General features: G+C 36.8%; 1 protein-coding gene across 1 annotated transcript in view; it reads left to right on the top strand.

Annotated features, from left to right (window-relative positions):
* Positions 1 to 13,780, top strand: part of CNTN5 (contactin 5) — a gene marked incomplete at both ends in the record, with an annotated part of 137,862 nt that extends 124,082 nt beyond the window's left edge. The window contains 4 exons of the mRNA XM_010154386.1: positions 402 to 560; positions 985 to 1,134; positions 10,274 to 10,344; positions 13,546 to 13,780. Coding sequence (XP_010152688.1) covers positions 402 to 560; positions 985 to 1,134; positions 10,274 to 10,344; positions 13,546 to 13,780 — 615 coding nt within the window. The remainder of the gene's footprint in view (positions 1 to 401; positions 561 to 984; positions 1,135 to 10,273; positions 10,345 to 13,545) is intronic.
* Positions 13,781 to 16,650: the final 2,870 nt, after the last annotated feature.

Here is a 16,650-nt window from a genome sequence, read left to right as displayed (position 1 = left end):
CCTGCTGACAAGTCTCACACAAAGAGACAATGTGATTGCAACTTTTCAGTCTAGCCTGCCTGCTTCTTAAAGTTGCTCTTTTTTTCCTTTAATTTTAGGTTCAGAACAATTATAATGGAGGATTTTTTTTTTTGTCTGTTTCTATTTCTAGTTGTTCTGCTGTCACTCTGATGAGTTAATTGATGTTCACCCACGCAGCATTTAAAGAGTAGACACAATCACAATTTACCAGCAGAAATCATGAAAATGAGGTTTCTCCATGATGTACTAGTGTGCATTTTAGCCCTTGTATTTCATGGATATTGAACTCCACCTGGTCCCTACAGACTGCATCTCCTGTATTATTGCTGCTCATCCACGATGATGGTGTGGTCAGTTTGATTATTCCACTTTATTTCTAGGTCCTCCTGGTCCCCCAGGGGTTGTAATAGTGGAGGAAATTACAGACACCACAGCAACACTCTCCTGGAGTCCTGGGGCAGATAATCACAGCCCTATCTCCCTCTACAACCTGCAAGCACGCAGTCCATTTTCTCTTGGCTGGCAGACCGTAAAAACAGGTGAGAAAAACTTTCAAACAGCACAAGTAGACTGTTCAAAATTCTTGTTCATCACAATAATAACCACTGGCAACTGCAGGAACAGATACTCTTAAGAGAACAATGATAAATTAAAAACACTGATTTTTTTTTCCTTTTTTCATTCCTTTCACGTTACTTAGCAACAGCTCTGAAAGGACAGCACAAAGACACCTGCCATGATGCATCTGTGAATAAACAGAAAGCTCTCCCTTATATCCTTCAATCCGTGTCTTTTCAGGAGTACCACAGTGCCAAAAACCTAGCTGTGATTTCTGACATATTAGATCTTTGATGTCTATCATTTTGAATGGCCATATTGTGTCACAAAGTCCATTTGCCACTGGCAAAGTGCACGTGAGCTTCAGATTCCTGAGTGACCTACACATTTCTTTACTGTCTGCAGTTCCAGATGTGATAAGTGGTGACATGGAGTCTGCTATGGCTGTTGACCTGAACCCGTGGGTGGAGTATGAGTTCAGAGTTGTAGCAACCAACAAAATTGGGACTGGAGACCCAAGTGCACCATCGCGAGTGATCAGAACTAATGAAGCAGGTAAGAAGAGGATTAAATGTTATTTTTCCAGGACTACCAGAAGCAAGAACTATTTTAATATAAGAATAGAATTATTCTTCTCCCTGGTACATATCTGTGTATTCAGTCATCACTGTTCTATTGTGATATTCTTTGTAATAGGGAGACAGTTTCTTTTAATTACAGGAACACTGTTTAATTTACAGAAATTTCAAATAAACCCATTCCCTGCTGTCTTACTCCATCCAGTCTGCCTTACTCTTCAAATTCCATATAAGCCATTCTGCCTGCCCTCTGTCAGGCTTCCACTGTTCTTCGATTGCAGGCTGCTTCTCAGTCTCTGCACACGACTTCTCCCAGGCAGCTTCTCCCCTCTTATTCATAACTCTCTCCTTGAAGGTGCACAGATTTCTTTTCAGCAAGATAGAGAAGCCATGGTAAGATGCGTAATTTGAAATACCTTGTGCTCTAAAATGTTTCTTTGTCATGCACATTCTACCATGAACTGTTAGTACATTTAAAGAAATTTCATTATATTTCTGACTGGGATGGTTCTGTGGGAGCCCAGGAAAAATGTTGTATATTCTATCTGGATCTCTTGAAAATTGCAGTGGTCTTAGAAAGTTTGGAATCACTGACAGTAATTTGGGCAAAATGAAGGGAGATAAAGAAGGATTTGGAATCAGAAAAATACCTAGGCAGCTAGAGAGACACATTTTCAGAAGCAGAAGGAGATAAGAGATAAGATTTGAACAAAGCCTCAGAAGAGAACTGCATCTCATAACATTTTCATATTATTCTTCATTCATCTTTGTTATTTAGGAAGCCTAGAGAGTTTTGATTTTGTTCTGATGTTTCTTCAGCTAAATAATTTGTAAGTAAGTAGTTTATTAATCATACAGAATATATTCAAAGATTCCACTTGAATTTGAAAGTATAACTGATTTTGTAGTTGTAAATATTCTGCATGAATACAGCAGTTGTGTTGCACTCTGTCTTCTCATTAAGGGAGATTATAAGAATTACAAGTGGCAATGCCAAAATGTGTCTGCTTCTCTCATGCTGAAATAAAATTCCTATCTTTTAAGGTACGTTAATCTTGTGCCTCAGCTCCATAGTTCACTGGTCGGTCTATACATCACCCATAAACATTCACAGCAGAACATTCTCCTGATTTTCTTAGACAAAACCACAGAATCAACTAAATAACTGGGGCTGGAGGTGTTCTCGGGAGGTCTCTAGTCCAGCGTCCTGCTCAAAGCTGCGTAAACTGACTCCACAAGTTGCTCAGGGCTTTGGTCCAATTGAGTCTTTGAAACATCCAAGGAGAGAAATTGCACATCCTTTCTGGTCAACTTGCATGAGCAGTTAACTAATATCACTGTGATTTTTCTTTCAATATATCCAACCACAACTCCCCCTGTTTCAATTTATGACCACTGTCTCTTGCCCTCCCACCCTGCACCACTATGAAGAGCCTATGTCTATGTCCTCGGTGATCTCTCTGTAGGCAATGTGGGCTGCTGTTAGTTCCCCCCAAAGCCATCTCTGCTCCAGGCTGAACAAGCCCAGCTCTCCCAGCCTCTCCTCACAGGGCAGGTACTCCAGCCCCACCATCCCAATGGCCTCTCCTGAACTTGCTCTAGTTGATCAATGTCTTTCTCATTGTGGCACCTAAAATTGGATTAACTATTTCAGATGAAGTCTAACAAACCTATCTTTAGTTGTAATAAGACTTTTTTTCTGCTTTAAATAACTTTGTAGTTGTTAGCTGATGTTAAATTCCACTGTGCAATTACGGAACTGCACTCAAGTGATTTGATTCCCCTTCACGCATATGGAAGGATGCTCTTTTCCAACTCTCCCCCTCATCTTCTGCGAGCTCCCCACAGTGTGAAACTCAGTATCTTTATATCAGAAGCTTCAGATGCTACGTACTTTGTTCCATTAAGAAAAGGAGGAAAGGAAGATGAAATAAAGCAAAATGAGCTACTTTTATATCAATTAATTTTTTAAAAAAACCAAACTTATCTCACCGCTATTATTCTTTCCTTGATTTTGTACCATATTTCATTGGCAGTGAAAATTATGTTGGACCCAAATGTTTGAATGACTTCTCTATTTATTCAGGTGTCACTTATCAGAGAGGGCATAAACATTCTGTAAAAAGTTTATCCTCTAATAGGTTGCATTCCCAGGAATATGTTCTTTCAGGTTTATGAATATGTTCACTGTTTTTGAAAGGTTGGTTGAGGATTTTAATTGATAAGATATATGTAAGCTGTGAGCGAATGCTTTTTCTCACAAAGTGAAGTTTGAAAATGTAAGATTTCATCTAGCTGTCATAGTTTTTTTAGGTTCCTCCTTCTTCTTTCCCAGTGTTTACTAAACAAAGGCTGTATTTACTAAAACATATTCCTATAACTCCAATGAAAGACTTCTTCACGCATATTAATTTTCAATATTCCTTTGGGCAACCATTGCAAACTCACCTCTGTAAAAAATGAATTGATAAATCATAATAATGATCAGTAAAAAAAAATAAAAAATTGGAGCAGACATGCAGTGTGCAGTGTATTTTCACATGGTGATTGGTAGTCAGTTCTGGGTAATACTCCACTATTGCTGCCGTAGGAACAAATAGTCTAACTCAAGAAGCAATGAGCTGTACTCCAGAACATGGGGCTTCTCCTGATAAACACCACTGTATCTGCTAATAATGCAGTCCTTCTTGATGAATACATCTGTAACATATTAGTTCAAATTCAAAAAAGGCCACACTAGATGTTTACTTGTACTTTCAGCTTCCCAGTTTGGAATACCTCGTTGCTATCAGAGTTAGAGCTACACAAATATCATGTTAGAAGTGAGTGTTTTGTAGCATGACATTGAAATCCAGACAGGTGCCAGTAAAACAACTTAACAGCCTTCAGAGCGATTGAAGCTGAATTTCTTTGGTGTGCCTGCTTAACATGGCATGCTACAGCAGAAGTCTGTTGAAGTCATCATTTCAATTTCAAAAGTCCTTAAAAAATTAGTTTTCTGTTTCAGGTGTGAATAGTTTTGGAGTTTGTATGTGGGATTTTGGGTTTTTTTTAATAAAAAAGTTTAATTCAGTCTCCTTCCTTTATTCTATTGAGGGAGTGAAAAGACAGGAGTTATAGTAAGATAAAAATTCCCAGTTTGTAAGAACCTCCGAAGAGTTGTAAAGTTTTAACAACAACAAAATGGACTCTGCTTTAAAACAAACAAAAAAAAAAAAAAAAAGCCCTGTTACACATATAATTTTTTGCAAAAAAAATGTTGCTTATAATTTTTATGTCATTCTTGAAATGCCAGAGATTTCATGTTCTGCTTCACCAGACAGACACTTTTTCCTGGCCTACAGATATTCCTGAAGTCCAGAGCCTGTTTAGCTCTGCCCTCTGACACAGCTCTTTCAGTGACTGAATTTTCACCCTTTGTTTAGTTTTCAGAAGCCAGAATCAAAGACACAGGAAAGCTACTAATAGTTTTCACTGAGTTTCATATATGCCTTTACAAATCAACAGAATAATATTTATTCGAGTGTATTACCCATTAATCTATGCTTTTTCAGAAACTCGTTATTACTAATCTTTTATCTGAAAACTTCAAGTAAAAATTTCTATTAACATGGGCTTGAGTACTAATATCATAGGTCTCAGTTCTTAAAAGACGTGTGTGAAAGGACATGGTATTTCAGAAAGAGCACGGCATTAGCCACTTCATTTATGACCTAGGCAGAGTAACCTGGCTATTTGCAGAGGTGTTAGATGTGTCCCCCAGGTGAAAACAGCCAGGCTGTCCCTGCACTGGGTACAACTCCAGCAATATTAGTCTCCCAGCAGCGAGAGTGACTGTGGCTCACGCTCAGGTGAGAGTTGAGACCCACAAGGCTGAATGATAGCTGTGTAGACAACACACAGAGGCAGAAAATGTGTAATTCTGCTTCCATTATTTTATACTTAAATGGAAATCAGCATCTGTAATTTAATGGCACAACCTAATTGGACTGGAGACTAAAGTCTTTTTCTCTCCCCACACATCACTTATTTTATCACTTCTTCCTCAAGATAGTAACAACATTTTATATTAGTCCATTATCTAAAAATACCCACGGAAGCAATACTTGGGATGGTGTAAGGAAATCAACAGAATAATAAACAGGTTTCCACTTGCTTTAATTTTCTAATTAAACTCTGATCTTGTTACTTAGTTCATATTTAGTTAACATGATTGCTTTTCATAGCTACTTTCATTGGAATGGATAATACTGCAGTCTTCTGGCACATCTAACTTATAGCCAGCTGCTGCATTTTTGTCAGTTCTAGCCTTGATACATATTTTACAGGTCCACAAGGTGAAAAGAGCCAATAACATGAATTTAAACATGTCTGGCATTCCACTAAGGCAGTCGGGCATCTGAAGCCTGGGGGCAAAGCATCAATTACATTATCTATTCATGGGGAAACATGGGGAGAGAGAAATTGAATAGAATCAAAGTTTAACCTGCTAATCATGCATGCAAACTTGATTTTATGAGGGAACAATGTAATGTACTCTATTAGCAGGAGATTGTACACAGGTTTTATTTTCAATAAGTCCTTATTTTCCATTAATTCACCCTTATTCTCAGCTAGAATTTTTTCATAGCATAACAAGAAATGCCTCTGTCTCAGGAAAAAGTTACGTATTTCAGACTGTCTTTGTTTCAGTGTTTTGTGGGGTTTTTTTGTGGTGGTCTTTTGCCTGTGACCTGTATAAAGGAAATTTCAGGTTTTCCCATTATCATAACTATTTTTGCTCTAGAAAAAAAATGAATAACCTCCTGTATCTGTGACATTTGGAGATGATTATCTGGGCTAAAGCTTTTGCAGAAAATGTGCTATCACACAGGGAGAAACAAAAGGAGAAGAGGTAGAAATCATTGACTGCATGGGTATATTTAGAACACATAGGCTACTAACACATAATATTGCAGGCTCAAACTAATGCGCAGTATATTGACGAAGAATGCAAATGTGTGTGCTACTAAAAGACGTAACAGGAAACCTGAGGAATTGGTTCTCTGATATATATGCCATGGCATTTGAGATTTCAGTCCTGCATGTGGTGATTTGGAGGCTATTCAGACTGAGTCCAGCAGCCATGCATGACACTATTATCAGTGAATAAAACTGGATCCTATCTCCTACAAAATTACAAATATTATAAGTAAACAAATAAAAACAACAGAAATGGACATCTTGAGACCAGTTAGGGCATCCTTATCTTCCAGTAGTTGAATACAGTGTATAAGCCACTTCTGAGGTGCTGGCACATTTGACATTTCATTCCTGCACAAATGAGATGTGACATGTTTTCCTGGGAGGGTGGGAAGTTGAGGACTGACCTTTCACATAGTGAAAGGGTTTTCATTTAACATCCCTCTGTTTCCCAGATGTGTACTTCAAGAGGGAGAGACAGGTAGGTCGGTCGGTCAGTCGGTCAGTCAATCGATTGATCGATCGATCGATAGAGAAAAACAACTGAGACAAAAAAATGTGCGGAATGTGTTGTTTCTCGGGTCCCCACATTAGGAAGTTCTGTCAAGCTGTCAACAAACCTTTTTTCCCACATCCATTCCTTTTCACAGCTAAAAAGAGTTGGTTTTCAAACTCCATCTGTATCTTAAGAGATCAGGACAAGGTGTAACAGGTTTAAATTGAAAGCAGGTAGATTTAGATTATATATCACGAAGAATTTCTCACGGAGAGGGTGGTGAGGCACTGGAACATGTTGCCCAGAGAAGCTGTGGATGCCCCATCCCTGGAAGTGTTCAAGGCCAGGCTGGATGAGGCTTTGAGCAACCTGGTCTAGTGGAAGGTGTCCCTGCCCATGACAGGGGGGTTGGAACTAGATGATCTTTAAGGTCCCTTCCAACCCAAACCATTCCATGATTCTATGAATTAAAATACATAAGTGGCATTGTCAGCACTTTTCAGCATCTTATAACCACTGCTTCCATACACAAAGCCCTCAGCAACGTCAATCCTGTGCATAAATTTTTTCCTAAACAAAAAAAATAGTGCTTTTTACGTATATTTAACTTTTAGTTTAAGATACACATGAATTATTAAACAAGTGGCCATGGCTTCATGTATAAGCTTTACCTTTTTATATAAACTTTTCTTCATTCATATTTTAAGTATATTGTCAAATATGGCTGCTGAGGACTACATTCGTCATGTATGCCCTTAGAGAAAATGTTAAAGGTTATTTTTTTTTTTACTTTGGTTTAGGGGACATAAGTTTTAGTAGTGTTTAATTTCACTTCCATTTTCAGCTTATCATGGTACTTCCATGAAAATGGAAAACTCTAAGACACAAATTCTGCTGTTTCTGTTCAAATCAAATTCCTAGTAATGTAATTTCAAGATTTGTGTTTGTTTGCCTTAAGTGGAGGTAATCAATATCAACTTGTGCCAGCATATACCCATTACTGTGATCCACATGTCACCATGTCTTTCAGAACATATTTTTAGTACTGTTTGTTTTTTTCATTTCCACAATGATGTAGAGACCTGACCTGCCTTTTAACCCCCAACCTTACCTGTAGCTGAAGAACTTAAAAGAAGGGCTGTCCTGATCCCAAAGAGCTTACAGTCTAAGAATAAACCAGGAGACAAGTGAGAATAGGTTGCTGGCAAAGGAGTTAATGAGAAGGCTTTGATCAGAATTACAGGCATACAATCAAGCTAAGCATAGTCACATTTTATGATCCTAAGAACCAGTTTTAAGCCAAGGAGTGATTAATTTTCCAGTAGGTGACATTCTCTTATCTTCTTGTTAAATGAACATATTAGCACAGCAAAGAGTGCCTTGATACTATTTGGGGTGTATTTATTCAGAAGAAGCAACACTGGATTTCTCAGCTTTGATAAACACTAAAGAAAAAAGGTCCTAATGCCCTTGACCTCCCAGCACATGGATCCTGTATCCAGGAGCTAAGTTTAGTCATCATACTTGCGTATTGGACGCAAGTGCATCTCCATGAGTGTCACTGCTGAGAATTAACAACCTAAAGTTTAGGAAGTCACTAATTGCATGGCAATAAACTTAGTCTATTAGTGAGTAAATTAAGATATAACGCTGATACAAAGGTGATGCTGCTGAAAGGGTTGCTAATATATTACCTTAGTGCCTGGCAAAAAATGTTTTCTTTTAATCGTTTTCTTCACTTAACAGTTACTCATTTCAAAATGTCCCACTCTGTGTGTACCCTGCTTTGGTGCAGTGCAGAGGAAATTGATTCCTTTGACACATTTATTCTTTTAATGGTTATTCATTTGAGAGAGTTTCACTGTGTGAACGTACATTTTAGTTTGGTGCAAAAGAAATTAATCGTTTTGACAGTTTTATTCTTTTAACATTTGTGCACTTAAATAGGGCTTCCGTCTGCAAAGCTGTTAACGTGAAAACTCTGGAAAGAGGACACTGCAGGTTAAATAAGTCCATCACACTGGATGCTTCAAAGGACTACAGCATACCATTCTCATCACTAACATGGCACCTACATAAAGACTTCATTTATCTTTATAACTTAACCGAAAAATGTCATATCAAGGCAAGGAAACAAAAAAAAGTGCTAAATAAGGTTTAAATATGCTCCATTAGAGATGACACCACAATTTGTTCATGTTAATGCTTCATCTGCATCTTTTCACTGTAGAACATTCATCCCAGTATTGTTCACTGATTGGTTGTTTATGGTTTTGTTGGTTTGTTTTGGATTTGGGGTTTGTTTGGTTGGTTTTTTTAATCCAGAGGGAAATTCTGTTTCTGAAAGGGAAATTTTATTAACTTTTTGCCATGTAAAGATTTGGTCAGTTTAAACTAGTTCATGTCTCCAGTCAGTTGAGTCTAAACAATTCTCTCCATTATTTAAACAGTTCTTTTGAATGCAGTGAACCACAGAAAAACTCTGCATTCACTGGAAAAGGAGCCTGGACTAGTTCAGAGCTAAAAAAAAACACTACACAAATTCTGAAATTTTACGTGAACTTCCAGGATCTCATAAAAAAAGCACTTTCATTGAACTTAAGCTTTTAATGATCAACACGGGAAATAGAGGGGACTGTATACATTTATTTAAATGTATTTTCCTTTGCATAGTTCAAAGACACAGTGCTAGTCAATAAATAAGCTAAACAGCATGCAATAAGACCTTAACAGCTAACGCCTCACAGTACATTTGTACCAATGACCTAAGTACTTCTGTAAGGAAGAAAAGAGAAAGTTTATATCTTAGGACATATTTAATCAAATAAAGAATGATGGAAGCATTACCTGCTCTGAGTAAATAATCTCCAGGAATTAGTCATTTTAAGAGCCTCATTAGAGGCACTAAGTAAGGTTAAAAAATTATGCAATTCCAATGGAACAATTAAGATATCTGAAGTTTTAGGACAACCCAATTCCCATTGATGATGATAGTTATAATTTCTTTTAATGAAATTCATCAGCTGCTCCTATGTGCTTTTAAAGCCATAATGGTGGTCTCAGTTTTTAAGAACTGTGGGTAGTAATGCTTCCAGCATTTTGCAAGAAATTATAAGGATAGTTACTTCAAAAATTTCTGAAAATTCTATGTTTTACTCCCTGGTAAAGCATAGAATAATAGATGTACAAAAAAATAAAATATTTTACAACACTAAAGACTGAAAAATACTAGGGTTATATTATTTATGTCCTAAGATTTTATCTGAGGTCTAAAAAGTGTCAGGATCTTGGCTATTTAATTTTGACTTGCCTATTCAAAAAATACAAATGTTAACAAGATAATTCCTTTTTTATCTCTTAGATGGTCTGCACATTAAAATTTTTCCCAATCTACAGAAGACATAGTGCTTAAGCAGCTTTTTATTCCAATATTATTTTTCTTCACAGCTTGTGTTTTGTTTGAGTTTACCAGCTTGACTGTGGAAATCTCTGAAATTAAAACTGAGAAAATTTTCTTTACTACAGAGTGCTATGTATGTTATTTCTGTTCTGATTTAACAGACTCATGTCTTCTGCAGCAACTTATTACTATGGGGAAAACTCAATAACTTGGACATTCTGTTTTGGTTGTTTTTTTTCTTTCCCTTTTCACTCACAGTTCCAAAGACACCTCCAGCTAATGTAAGTGGCAGAAGTGGAAGGCGACATGAATTAGTAATAGCATGGGAGGTAAGGGACTTTTCTGATTAAAGGTTTTGCTTCATGCTTACTTCTTTGAGGGCAAAGTAAAAAGTATGTGCTGGGGTTTCCTTGCAGCAAATCTTGGCAAGACATGAACACAAAGTTCTGTTCTTCAAATATGTTCTAAAGTTTCAAAGTAATGTAGATTTTCATGTGGTTTGAGTAGCCGGCATTATGGTGAATATAACCCACCTAGCAGCAGCTCCAAAGCTGTGCTAATTCATTAATCTTTTCTTCCTGATCTACTGCTTAGGCTGATATGTCTTTTCTGGATCTTATGTAAATGCTACACCAGATTAATTAATAACTAAGCGAAGAGATGGACAGCCTTGTAACTTCTTTTTAAACCTCAGTTGAGAAGGATTTGGGCTTTTTTAAGTACTTCATAAAAATATAACACTAAAGACCTGAAATAGACCTTTATTTTGAAAATACATTTGCAATGCAAGATGAAACATAGATGAATGACCATGCCAGTGGGCAATTGGAGGAGTGGGAGTTGTTTTCTCTGATAATCATAAATAATACAATAGAACAGATACTTTTCTTGAAGCATTTTCAAAACTTCTAGATACATCATTAGGAGGTTCAGATTCAGAAAATATACATATATATATGTATAACACCAAGAAATATTCTATCCAATAAGGACATGGGAATTTAATGAAAAATGTTTTAGCCTAGCTAACTTTAGGAGGGACTCAGTTGGTAAAAGCCATACAGAATTCTTACTAACTGCTTAAAATGGTAAATTTTAGGACATCTAAAGAGGCTGTCTTCTCTTGGCATGCCCATCTTCCCCAACAGCAGCTACCTGAGGCACCTGAGACATTTGATTTCTGCTTGCTTGTAACTGTTAACAAACAGCAGCATCTCTCCTGTTGTGAGAGAATTTGCTGAATCCAAAACAAAACCATCAGGTGGCTAGAACTGTATCTAATGTAAACTGGTCTAAACCTAGTCCCTAATATGATATATTAATATGTAGTATTCACATTAACTGTGTTTATAGTGTTCCCGAGGGGACTGGAGTGAGGGACTACTGAATTGTGTTATATCTCCCTCTCTGTCATGGGTCAAAGTCTTCTTCCAAAAGAAACCAGAGACCCATGGCTTTCTCATCCTGCAGTACAGATACAACAAGCAGTTAAGAATTAACAGTTGCCATAGATAACTTGCAGTATACATGTACTATTTTTCCTCAAAAGACAGCTGATTCTTCTTCAGTTATAGTTAGGGAGTACAAACTGCCATCAAGGCAGAAGGTGTCAATCATTCCCCCTTGTTTCTGATTACCTCATTTCCATCAACACTCAGTGCTGCTGCTCTTGATGTTAACACTTGCAGCACACTGTAGTTTCACATGCCTCTTAAACTGCATAAAGTCATTTATCAAATTAACATTACAAAAACATCATGGCATTTCATCTGTGTTGAATATAAATTGTGAAGTGGGCAAATTTACATTTTTAATTGTTTGAAAAATGCAAGTATTTCTAGTTATAATCAGTCTCCAAGAAAGGGTAAAAAGATAAAACAAAACACAGAAAAACATGTGATTAATAGCAAGTGTTGAGATTTCTGCTAAAAAACTAGTCCTAGTGCACTGGATAACACTCCAACCCACTGCAGACTACTGTGCTGTCTCGTGTAACCACTGAATTTCCATAAGGCACAACCACAGCGTAAATTAGTATAACTCTAGAACAGTCAATCTGAGCTTGTCCCAAAAAAGTCTTATTGAACTTACACAGGCAATAGGAATTCAACAAAGTACTTCAAAATCTGAAAAGATACTGAGATGGTATATGGGTCTCTGGGAATTCAGGAAAAGACTACCTACCTGGGCTTCTGAATTACATTCAGCAGGTTCAAACAAAATTTTATTCACACAACATTAATTCACAGACTGTCTCTTTAACATTTTCAGTGAAATCCAAGGGCTCTTCTACTTCTCTTGTATTTCTGCTGTGGGGTTTTTTATTATTTATTTATTTTTTATTGAGTGTCTACTTCCAACTCCGTAAGTATTGCAAAGAATTGCAGGGGTCTTCCTTTCCAACTCAAATCACTAGATTACAAAGTCTATCTTGGTTTTTCCTCCTCTGCCTTTGAAGTCATGATTTTAAAAATTATTTTCTTTTTTTTATTTTGGATGCAGAGTGCACACCTTCAGAAGGATGGGTAGTAAAATGGTAGAAAAATGCAAGTGACATGCTTGGTGATGAAACATGCACTTGCAATGTGGAAGGGAGAGGATTTGGTGACACCCGTGCCTCTGCTCTGATTCGTATGTTCATTAACTGCAGATGTAAGATGGGCACTCCAAGAAAAGGAGTTTAGACACCCTTTTATAGGCATTTCCAATAGGCCTAATATGCTGAGAGCTGTTAAACATAACCTAGTTCCTAAACTAGTCCATTGACTTTTTAAGAAATATAGGCAGTAAATTAACATTAAAAAAAAAAATCCTTGAGCTGGACACATAAGATTTAGCTTTTGCAGTGCTCAATCTCTCAACAAATAAATCCCTTTGCTGACTGCCTGCTTATGGCAGATGTGTCCCAGTTTAAGTGGCTAATTTCACAGATGCTCTGACAAGAAAAAAGCAACTGAGTTGTTTTTTTTTTTTTCCCACCAAGAACCAGTTTGAGTTAGGACAACTAGATTTACCACATTATATCCTAAATCTCAAATTGAAACCTAGACTTTGATGTCCAGGTTTTGACACCCCATTTGGATTCAGAAATTAGACAGGCTGGCAGCTAAAACCCAAGAGTGCAGCTATAGTAAGTGTCATTCACATCGTATCTTCGGAGCCCTTAACAATATGTTGCTCTGTATTTTTAACGAGTTTAATGGAAGGTACTATTCTTCTAATAGACTGATGGCTAAAGCATTAATCACAAAGTGGATGATAAAAGTCCAAGAGGGTGATAAAGAGCCCAAGAGTTTATTCAGTCCTAGGGCAATGACCTAATTATGGTGATTAGGTAAAGAAACTTGAAAGGTTCCTCTTCAGAAGCAATTGTCCCTATGTGATCCTACTCATGGTAAAAAAAAAACTCCTACAAAGCAGCTGGAAGGGATGACCTTCATGCAAGTGGCCAGATTATGGTCAGCCACTGAATAACTGCTTTCTGAATTAGTAAAACCATGTAGGATGATTAACTGAACTTCATTTTTTAGCCGGTGTCAGAAGAGTTTCAGAATGGAGAAGGATTTGGATATATTGTAGCCTTCAGACCCAATGGAACACGTGGCTGGAAGGAAAAAATGGTCACATCTTCAGATGCCTCAAAATTCATCTACAGAGATGAAAGTGTGCCACCTCTGACCCCTTTTGAGGTGAAAGTTGGGGTTTACAACAACAAAGGAGATGGTCCCTTCAGTCCGATTGTGGTCATCTGCTCAGCTGAAGGAGGTCAGTTCAACAAAGATAACTTGTATATGAAGAACTGTATTAAGCTATTTTTATATAATGTGTCCTATTTCACCGTGCTTTTTCAATCTTAAGTTTCAAAATTCTTTGTTATCCAGAAAGCAAGTGACTAAGTTTAGGAAAATACTTCAAGCCACATCAATCCTAAACAAAAATGTCTCTTTTAATGAAGGTTAATCCCTAATATAAATCTGAAGTCTTAACTTTAAGCTGAGCTACTCTAGCAATGAGTAAAGAAGGGCTGATATTTTCTAATGGTTCTGAGGTTCATGATCTCTTTTTTTTTTCCTGAGTGAATCAGACAACAGGTAAAAGACTAAATAAATCCACTTATTAATTTTCATTTCCCAGATAATGGATAACAAAAGTGCATATAATGCACTAATATTTTCATTATTTTTTCTATTATTTTCTCTCCTTCTTAGTTAATTATTGCAAAATTCTTTATTGATGTTAATGTCCAAATAGTCAATGTGGATTATATGAACAGATCAACAGAACAAATGAAAAATATTTCTGGAAAATTGCTATCAACTTGTTATAACTCTCAACAGTATTGTGTGAAAGACTAATCTGTATTACTAAAATAAGTTGTTCTATATTCCAGTGTATGGAAATTTCTTACACACAAAAGGTAAAGTAAATGTTATCTACAGGAATATTTTGAGCAGCTCCATTAATGGAAGTCATATACGTCAGTTCTTCTTTACTACACGATCCCTAAGTTATCCCACTATCTCCTGTTAAGAGATTAAAATAAGTACAGAACTAGTACAGATGGGAAGATTTTCATGCTATCTCTACAAAAATGTATTGTGAAGATAATGGTATTTTATTTGAAGCTGGAAAACATTAAATGTTATTCCATATTAGCCCACACTAATATGTAAGTTTGGAGCCATGATGTAGCAGAGATTATCTACTATTTTCTCACAGTAATTATAGCGGTTGGAAATGCTGGTTTTGCTAAAAGCAGTTCCAGTAATTTGTATTCCACTCTTTGGATCAACATTACCAAGTATTCATATTATTATTAGAACAATCACATTTTAAAATGACAAAATTGCCCAGTACAACTTGGACATTTTTACAGTTAACTTCCCTGTTCTTCAATGGAAAATGTTATTGTGAGACCATTGGTGATGGTTTATTATTTAACAATTTCATACTCTAATTAGAAAGTTCAATAAAAATATTGAACTTCAAGGAAAGGGAGGCCAAACCCTAATGGATTTTTTTTTTTTTAATAGCAAAAGCTATTTTAACAAAAAGCTGAATGCTGAAATGTAGTGAGTCGTCATTTCTTGTTATTTGGACAAGACTGGAAATGGAATAATCAGCAATATATGAATCAAGTTTTCTAACATTTCGTTTAAAATTTGAACTTTACAAATGCTCTGAATAGAAGTAATAAAAATAACTTTCTGAGCTCCCAGAGACTATATCCAGAAACCAACTTTTCTGATTATAATTCAATTACTTAAAAGTACCTACCCATCATAACTTTGCTAATTCAGTCTCTGTAACATAGAATCATAGATTCATTGAACGGTTTGGGTAGGGACCTTAAAGATCGTCTAGTGCCAACGCCCCTGCCATGGGCAGGGACACCTTCCACTAGACCAGGTTGCTCAAAGCCTCATCCAGCCTGGCCTTGAACACTTCCAGGGATGGGGCTTCCACAGCTTCTCTGGGCAACCTCTTCCGGTGCTTCACCACCCTCACAGTGAAAACTTTTTTCCTTATATCTAAATTAAATCTCCCCACTCTCAATTTAAACCCATTACCTCTTGTCCTGTCACTACAGGCCCTTGTAAAAAGCCCCCCTCAAGCTTCCTTGTAGGCCCATTCAGGTACTGGAAGGCTGCAATAAGGTCTCCCCGGAGCCTTCTCCTGGATGAACAAGCCCAATTCTCTGCATGTTAGACTTTCCTTTGGTAAGAGGAATTCTATGAGGCTAAATATTTTATAAAACTTATATTTGAGGAAAAAATATAAGATATCTTGAGAATATAGTGCAAAATGAAATTATAAAAAGCTTTTCTCTGGAAAAAACCTTGGTGATATACTGAAAATTTAAAGGAAGAACAAAACAGTTTATTGCAGCTAAGTTCTTGGCAATATGGAGACTGAGACCAATAAATATTTCAGTTTGCTATGAAAAAATGGGGAACTGGTTTTCAAAGAGGCATGGACTTTCACACTTCAGGAGCTAAACAACTGAAGGCACATTTTCTCAAGGATTTCTACTGAAGAGGAGATATTAAATAGAGATTGACAGTACAATATATTATGGTCCTAGGGCTGATGAAACAAAACCTTAGCTTACTTGCTTTTCATCACACTGCTCTCCAAATATCTAGAATAAAGGCCTAGGATAAAGTTATTAAAAGTTAAGGGAATTTCGGTTGCATATTTAAAGGTTTCCCACATTACAGATGGATCTACAATTGTTTACTGGCATAAAAGATTTGTCGAAGTAAGTCTAAAATCTATTGCCTGTGCTAAGCACACAGGATTAAAACAAAAGTTTGCATAGGACAGGTTCTGGACAAGGAAGAAATTTCTTATTTATTAAGAATGAATGTGTCTTCTGTATGAATGTGACTGCATATTGCGTGCTCTCTGATCTACATTTAGAGGCTGTTTGCGGGGGCTCTGAGTTGAGCCTAGACAAGTAGCCTGGCAGGAAGTATTTACCTGTTCCCCTCTGTGAACACAACTGGCTGCCCTTTGATTACATAAAATGTCTCTGACTGAGGCAAAATGCTTAAAAAATGACCTTCCAGTCAGTAAAGAATCTCATAAAGCATGAGAAGCACTGCCATGGTTTAATTCCAGCTAGCAAAATA

Source organism: Eurypyga helias, unplaced genomic scaffold, assembly GCF_000690775.1.
Source record: "Eurypyga helias isolate BGI_N326 unplaced genomic scaffold, ASM69077v1 scaffold8276, whole genome shotgun sequence".
Lineage (NCBI taxonomy): Eukaryota > Metazoa > Chordata > Aves > Eurypygiformes > Eurypygidae > Eurypyga > Eurypyga helias.
Note: the sequence above shows the minus strand (reverse complement) of the source record. Positions and strands in the feature narration are given on the sequence as shown.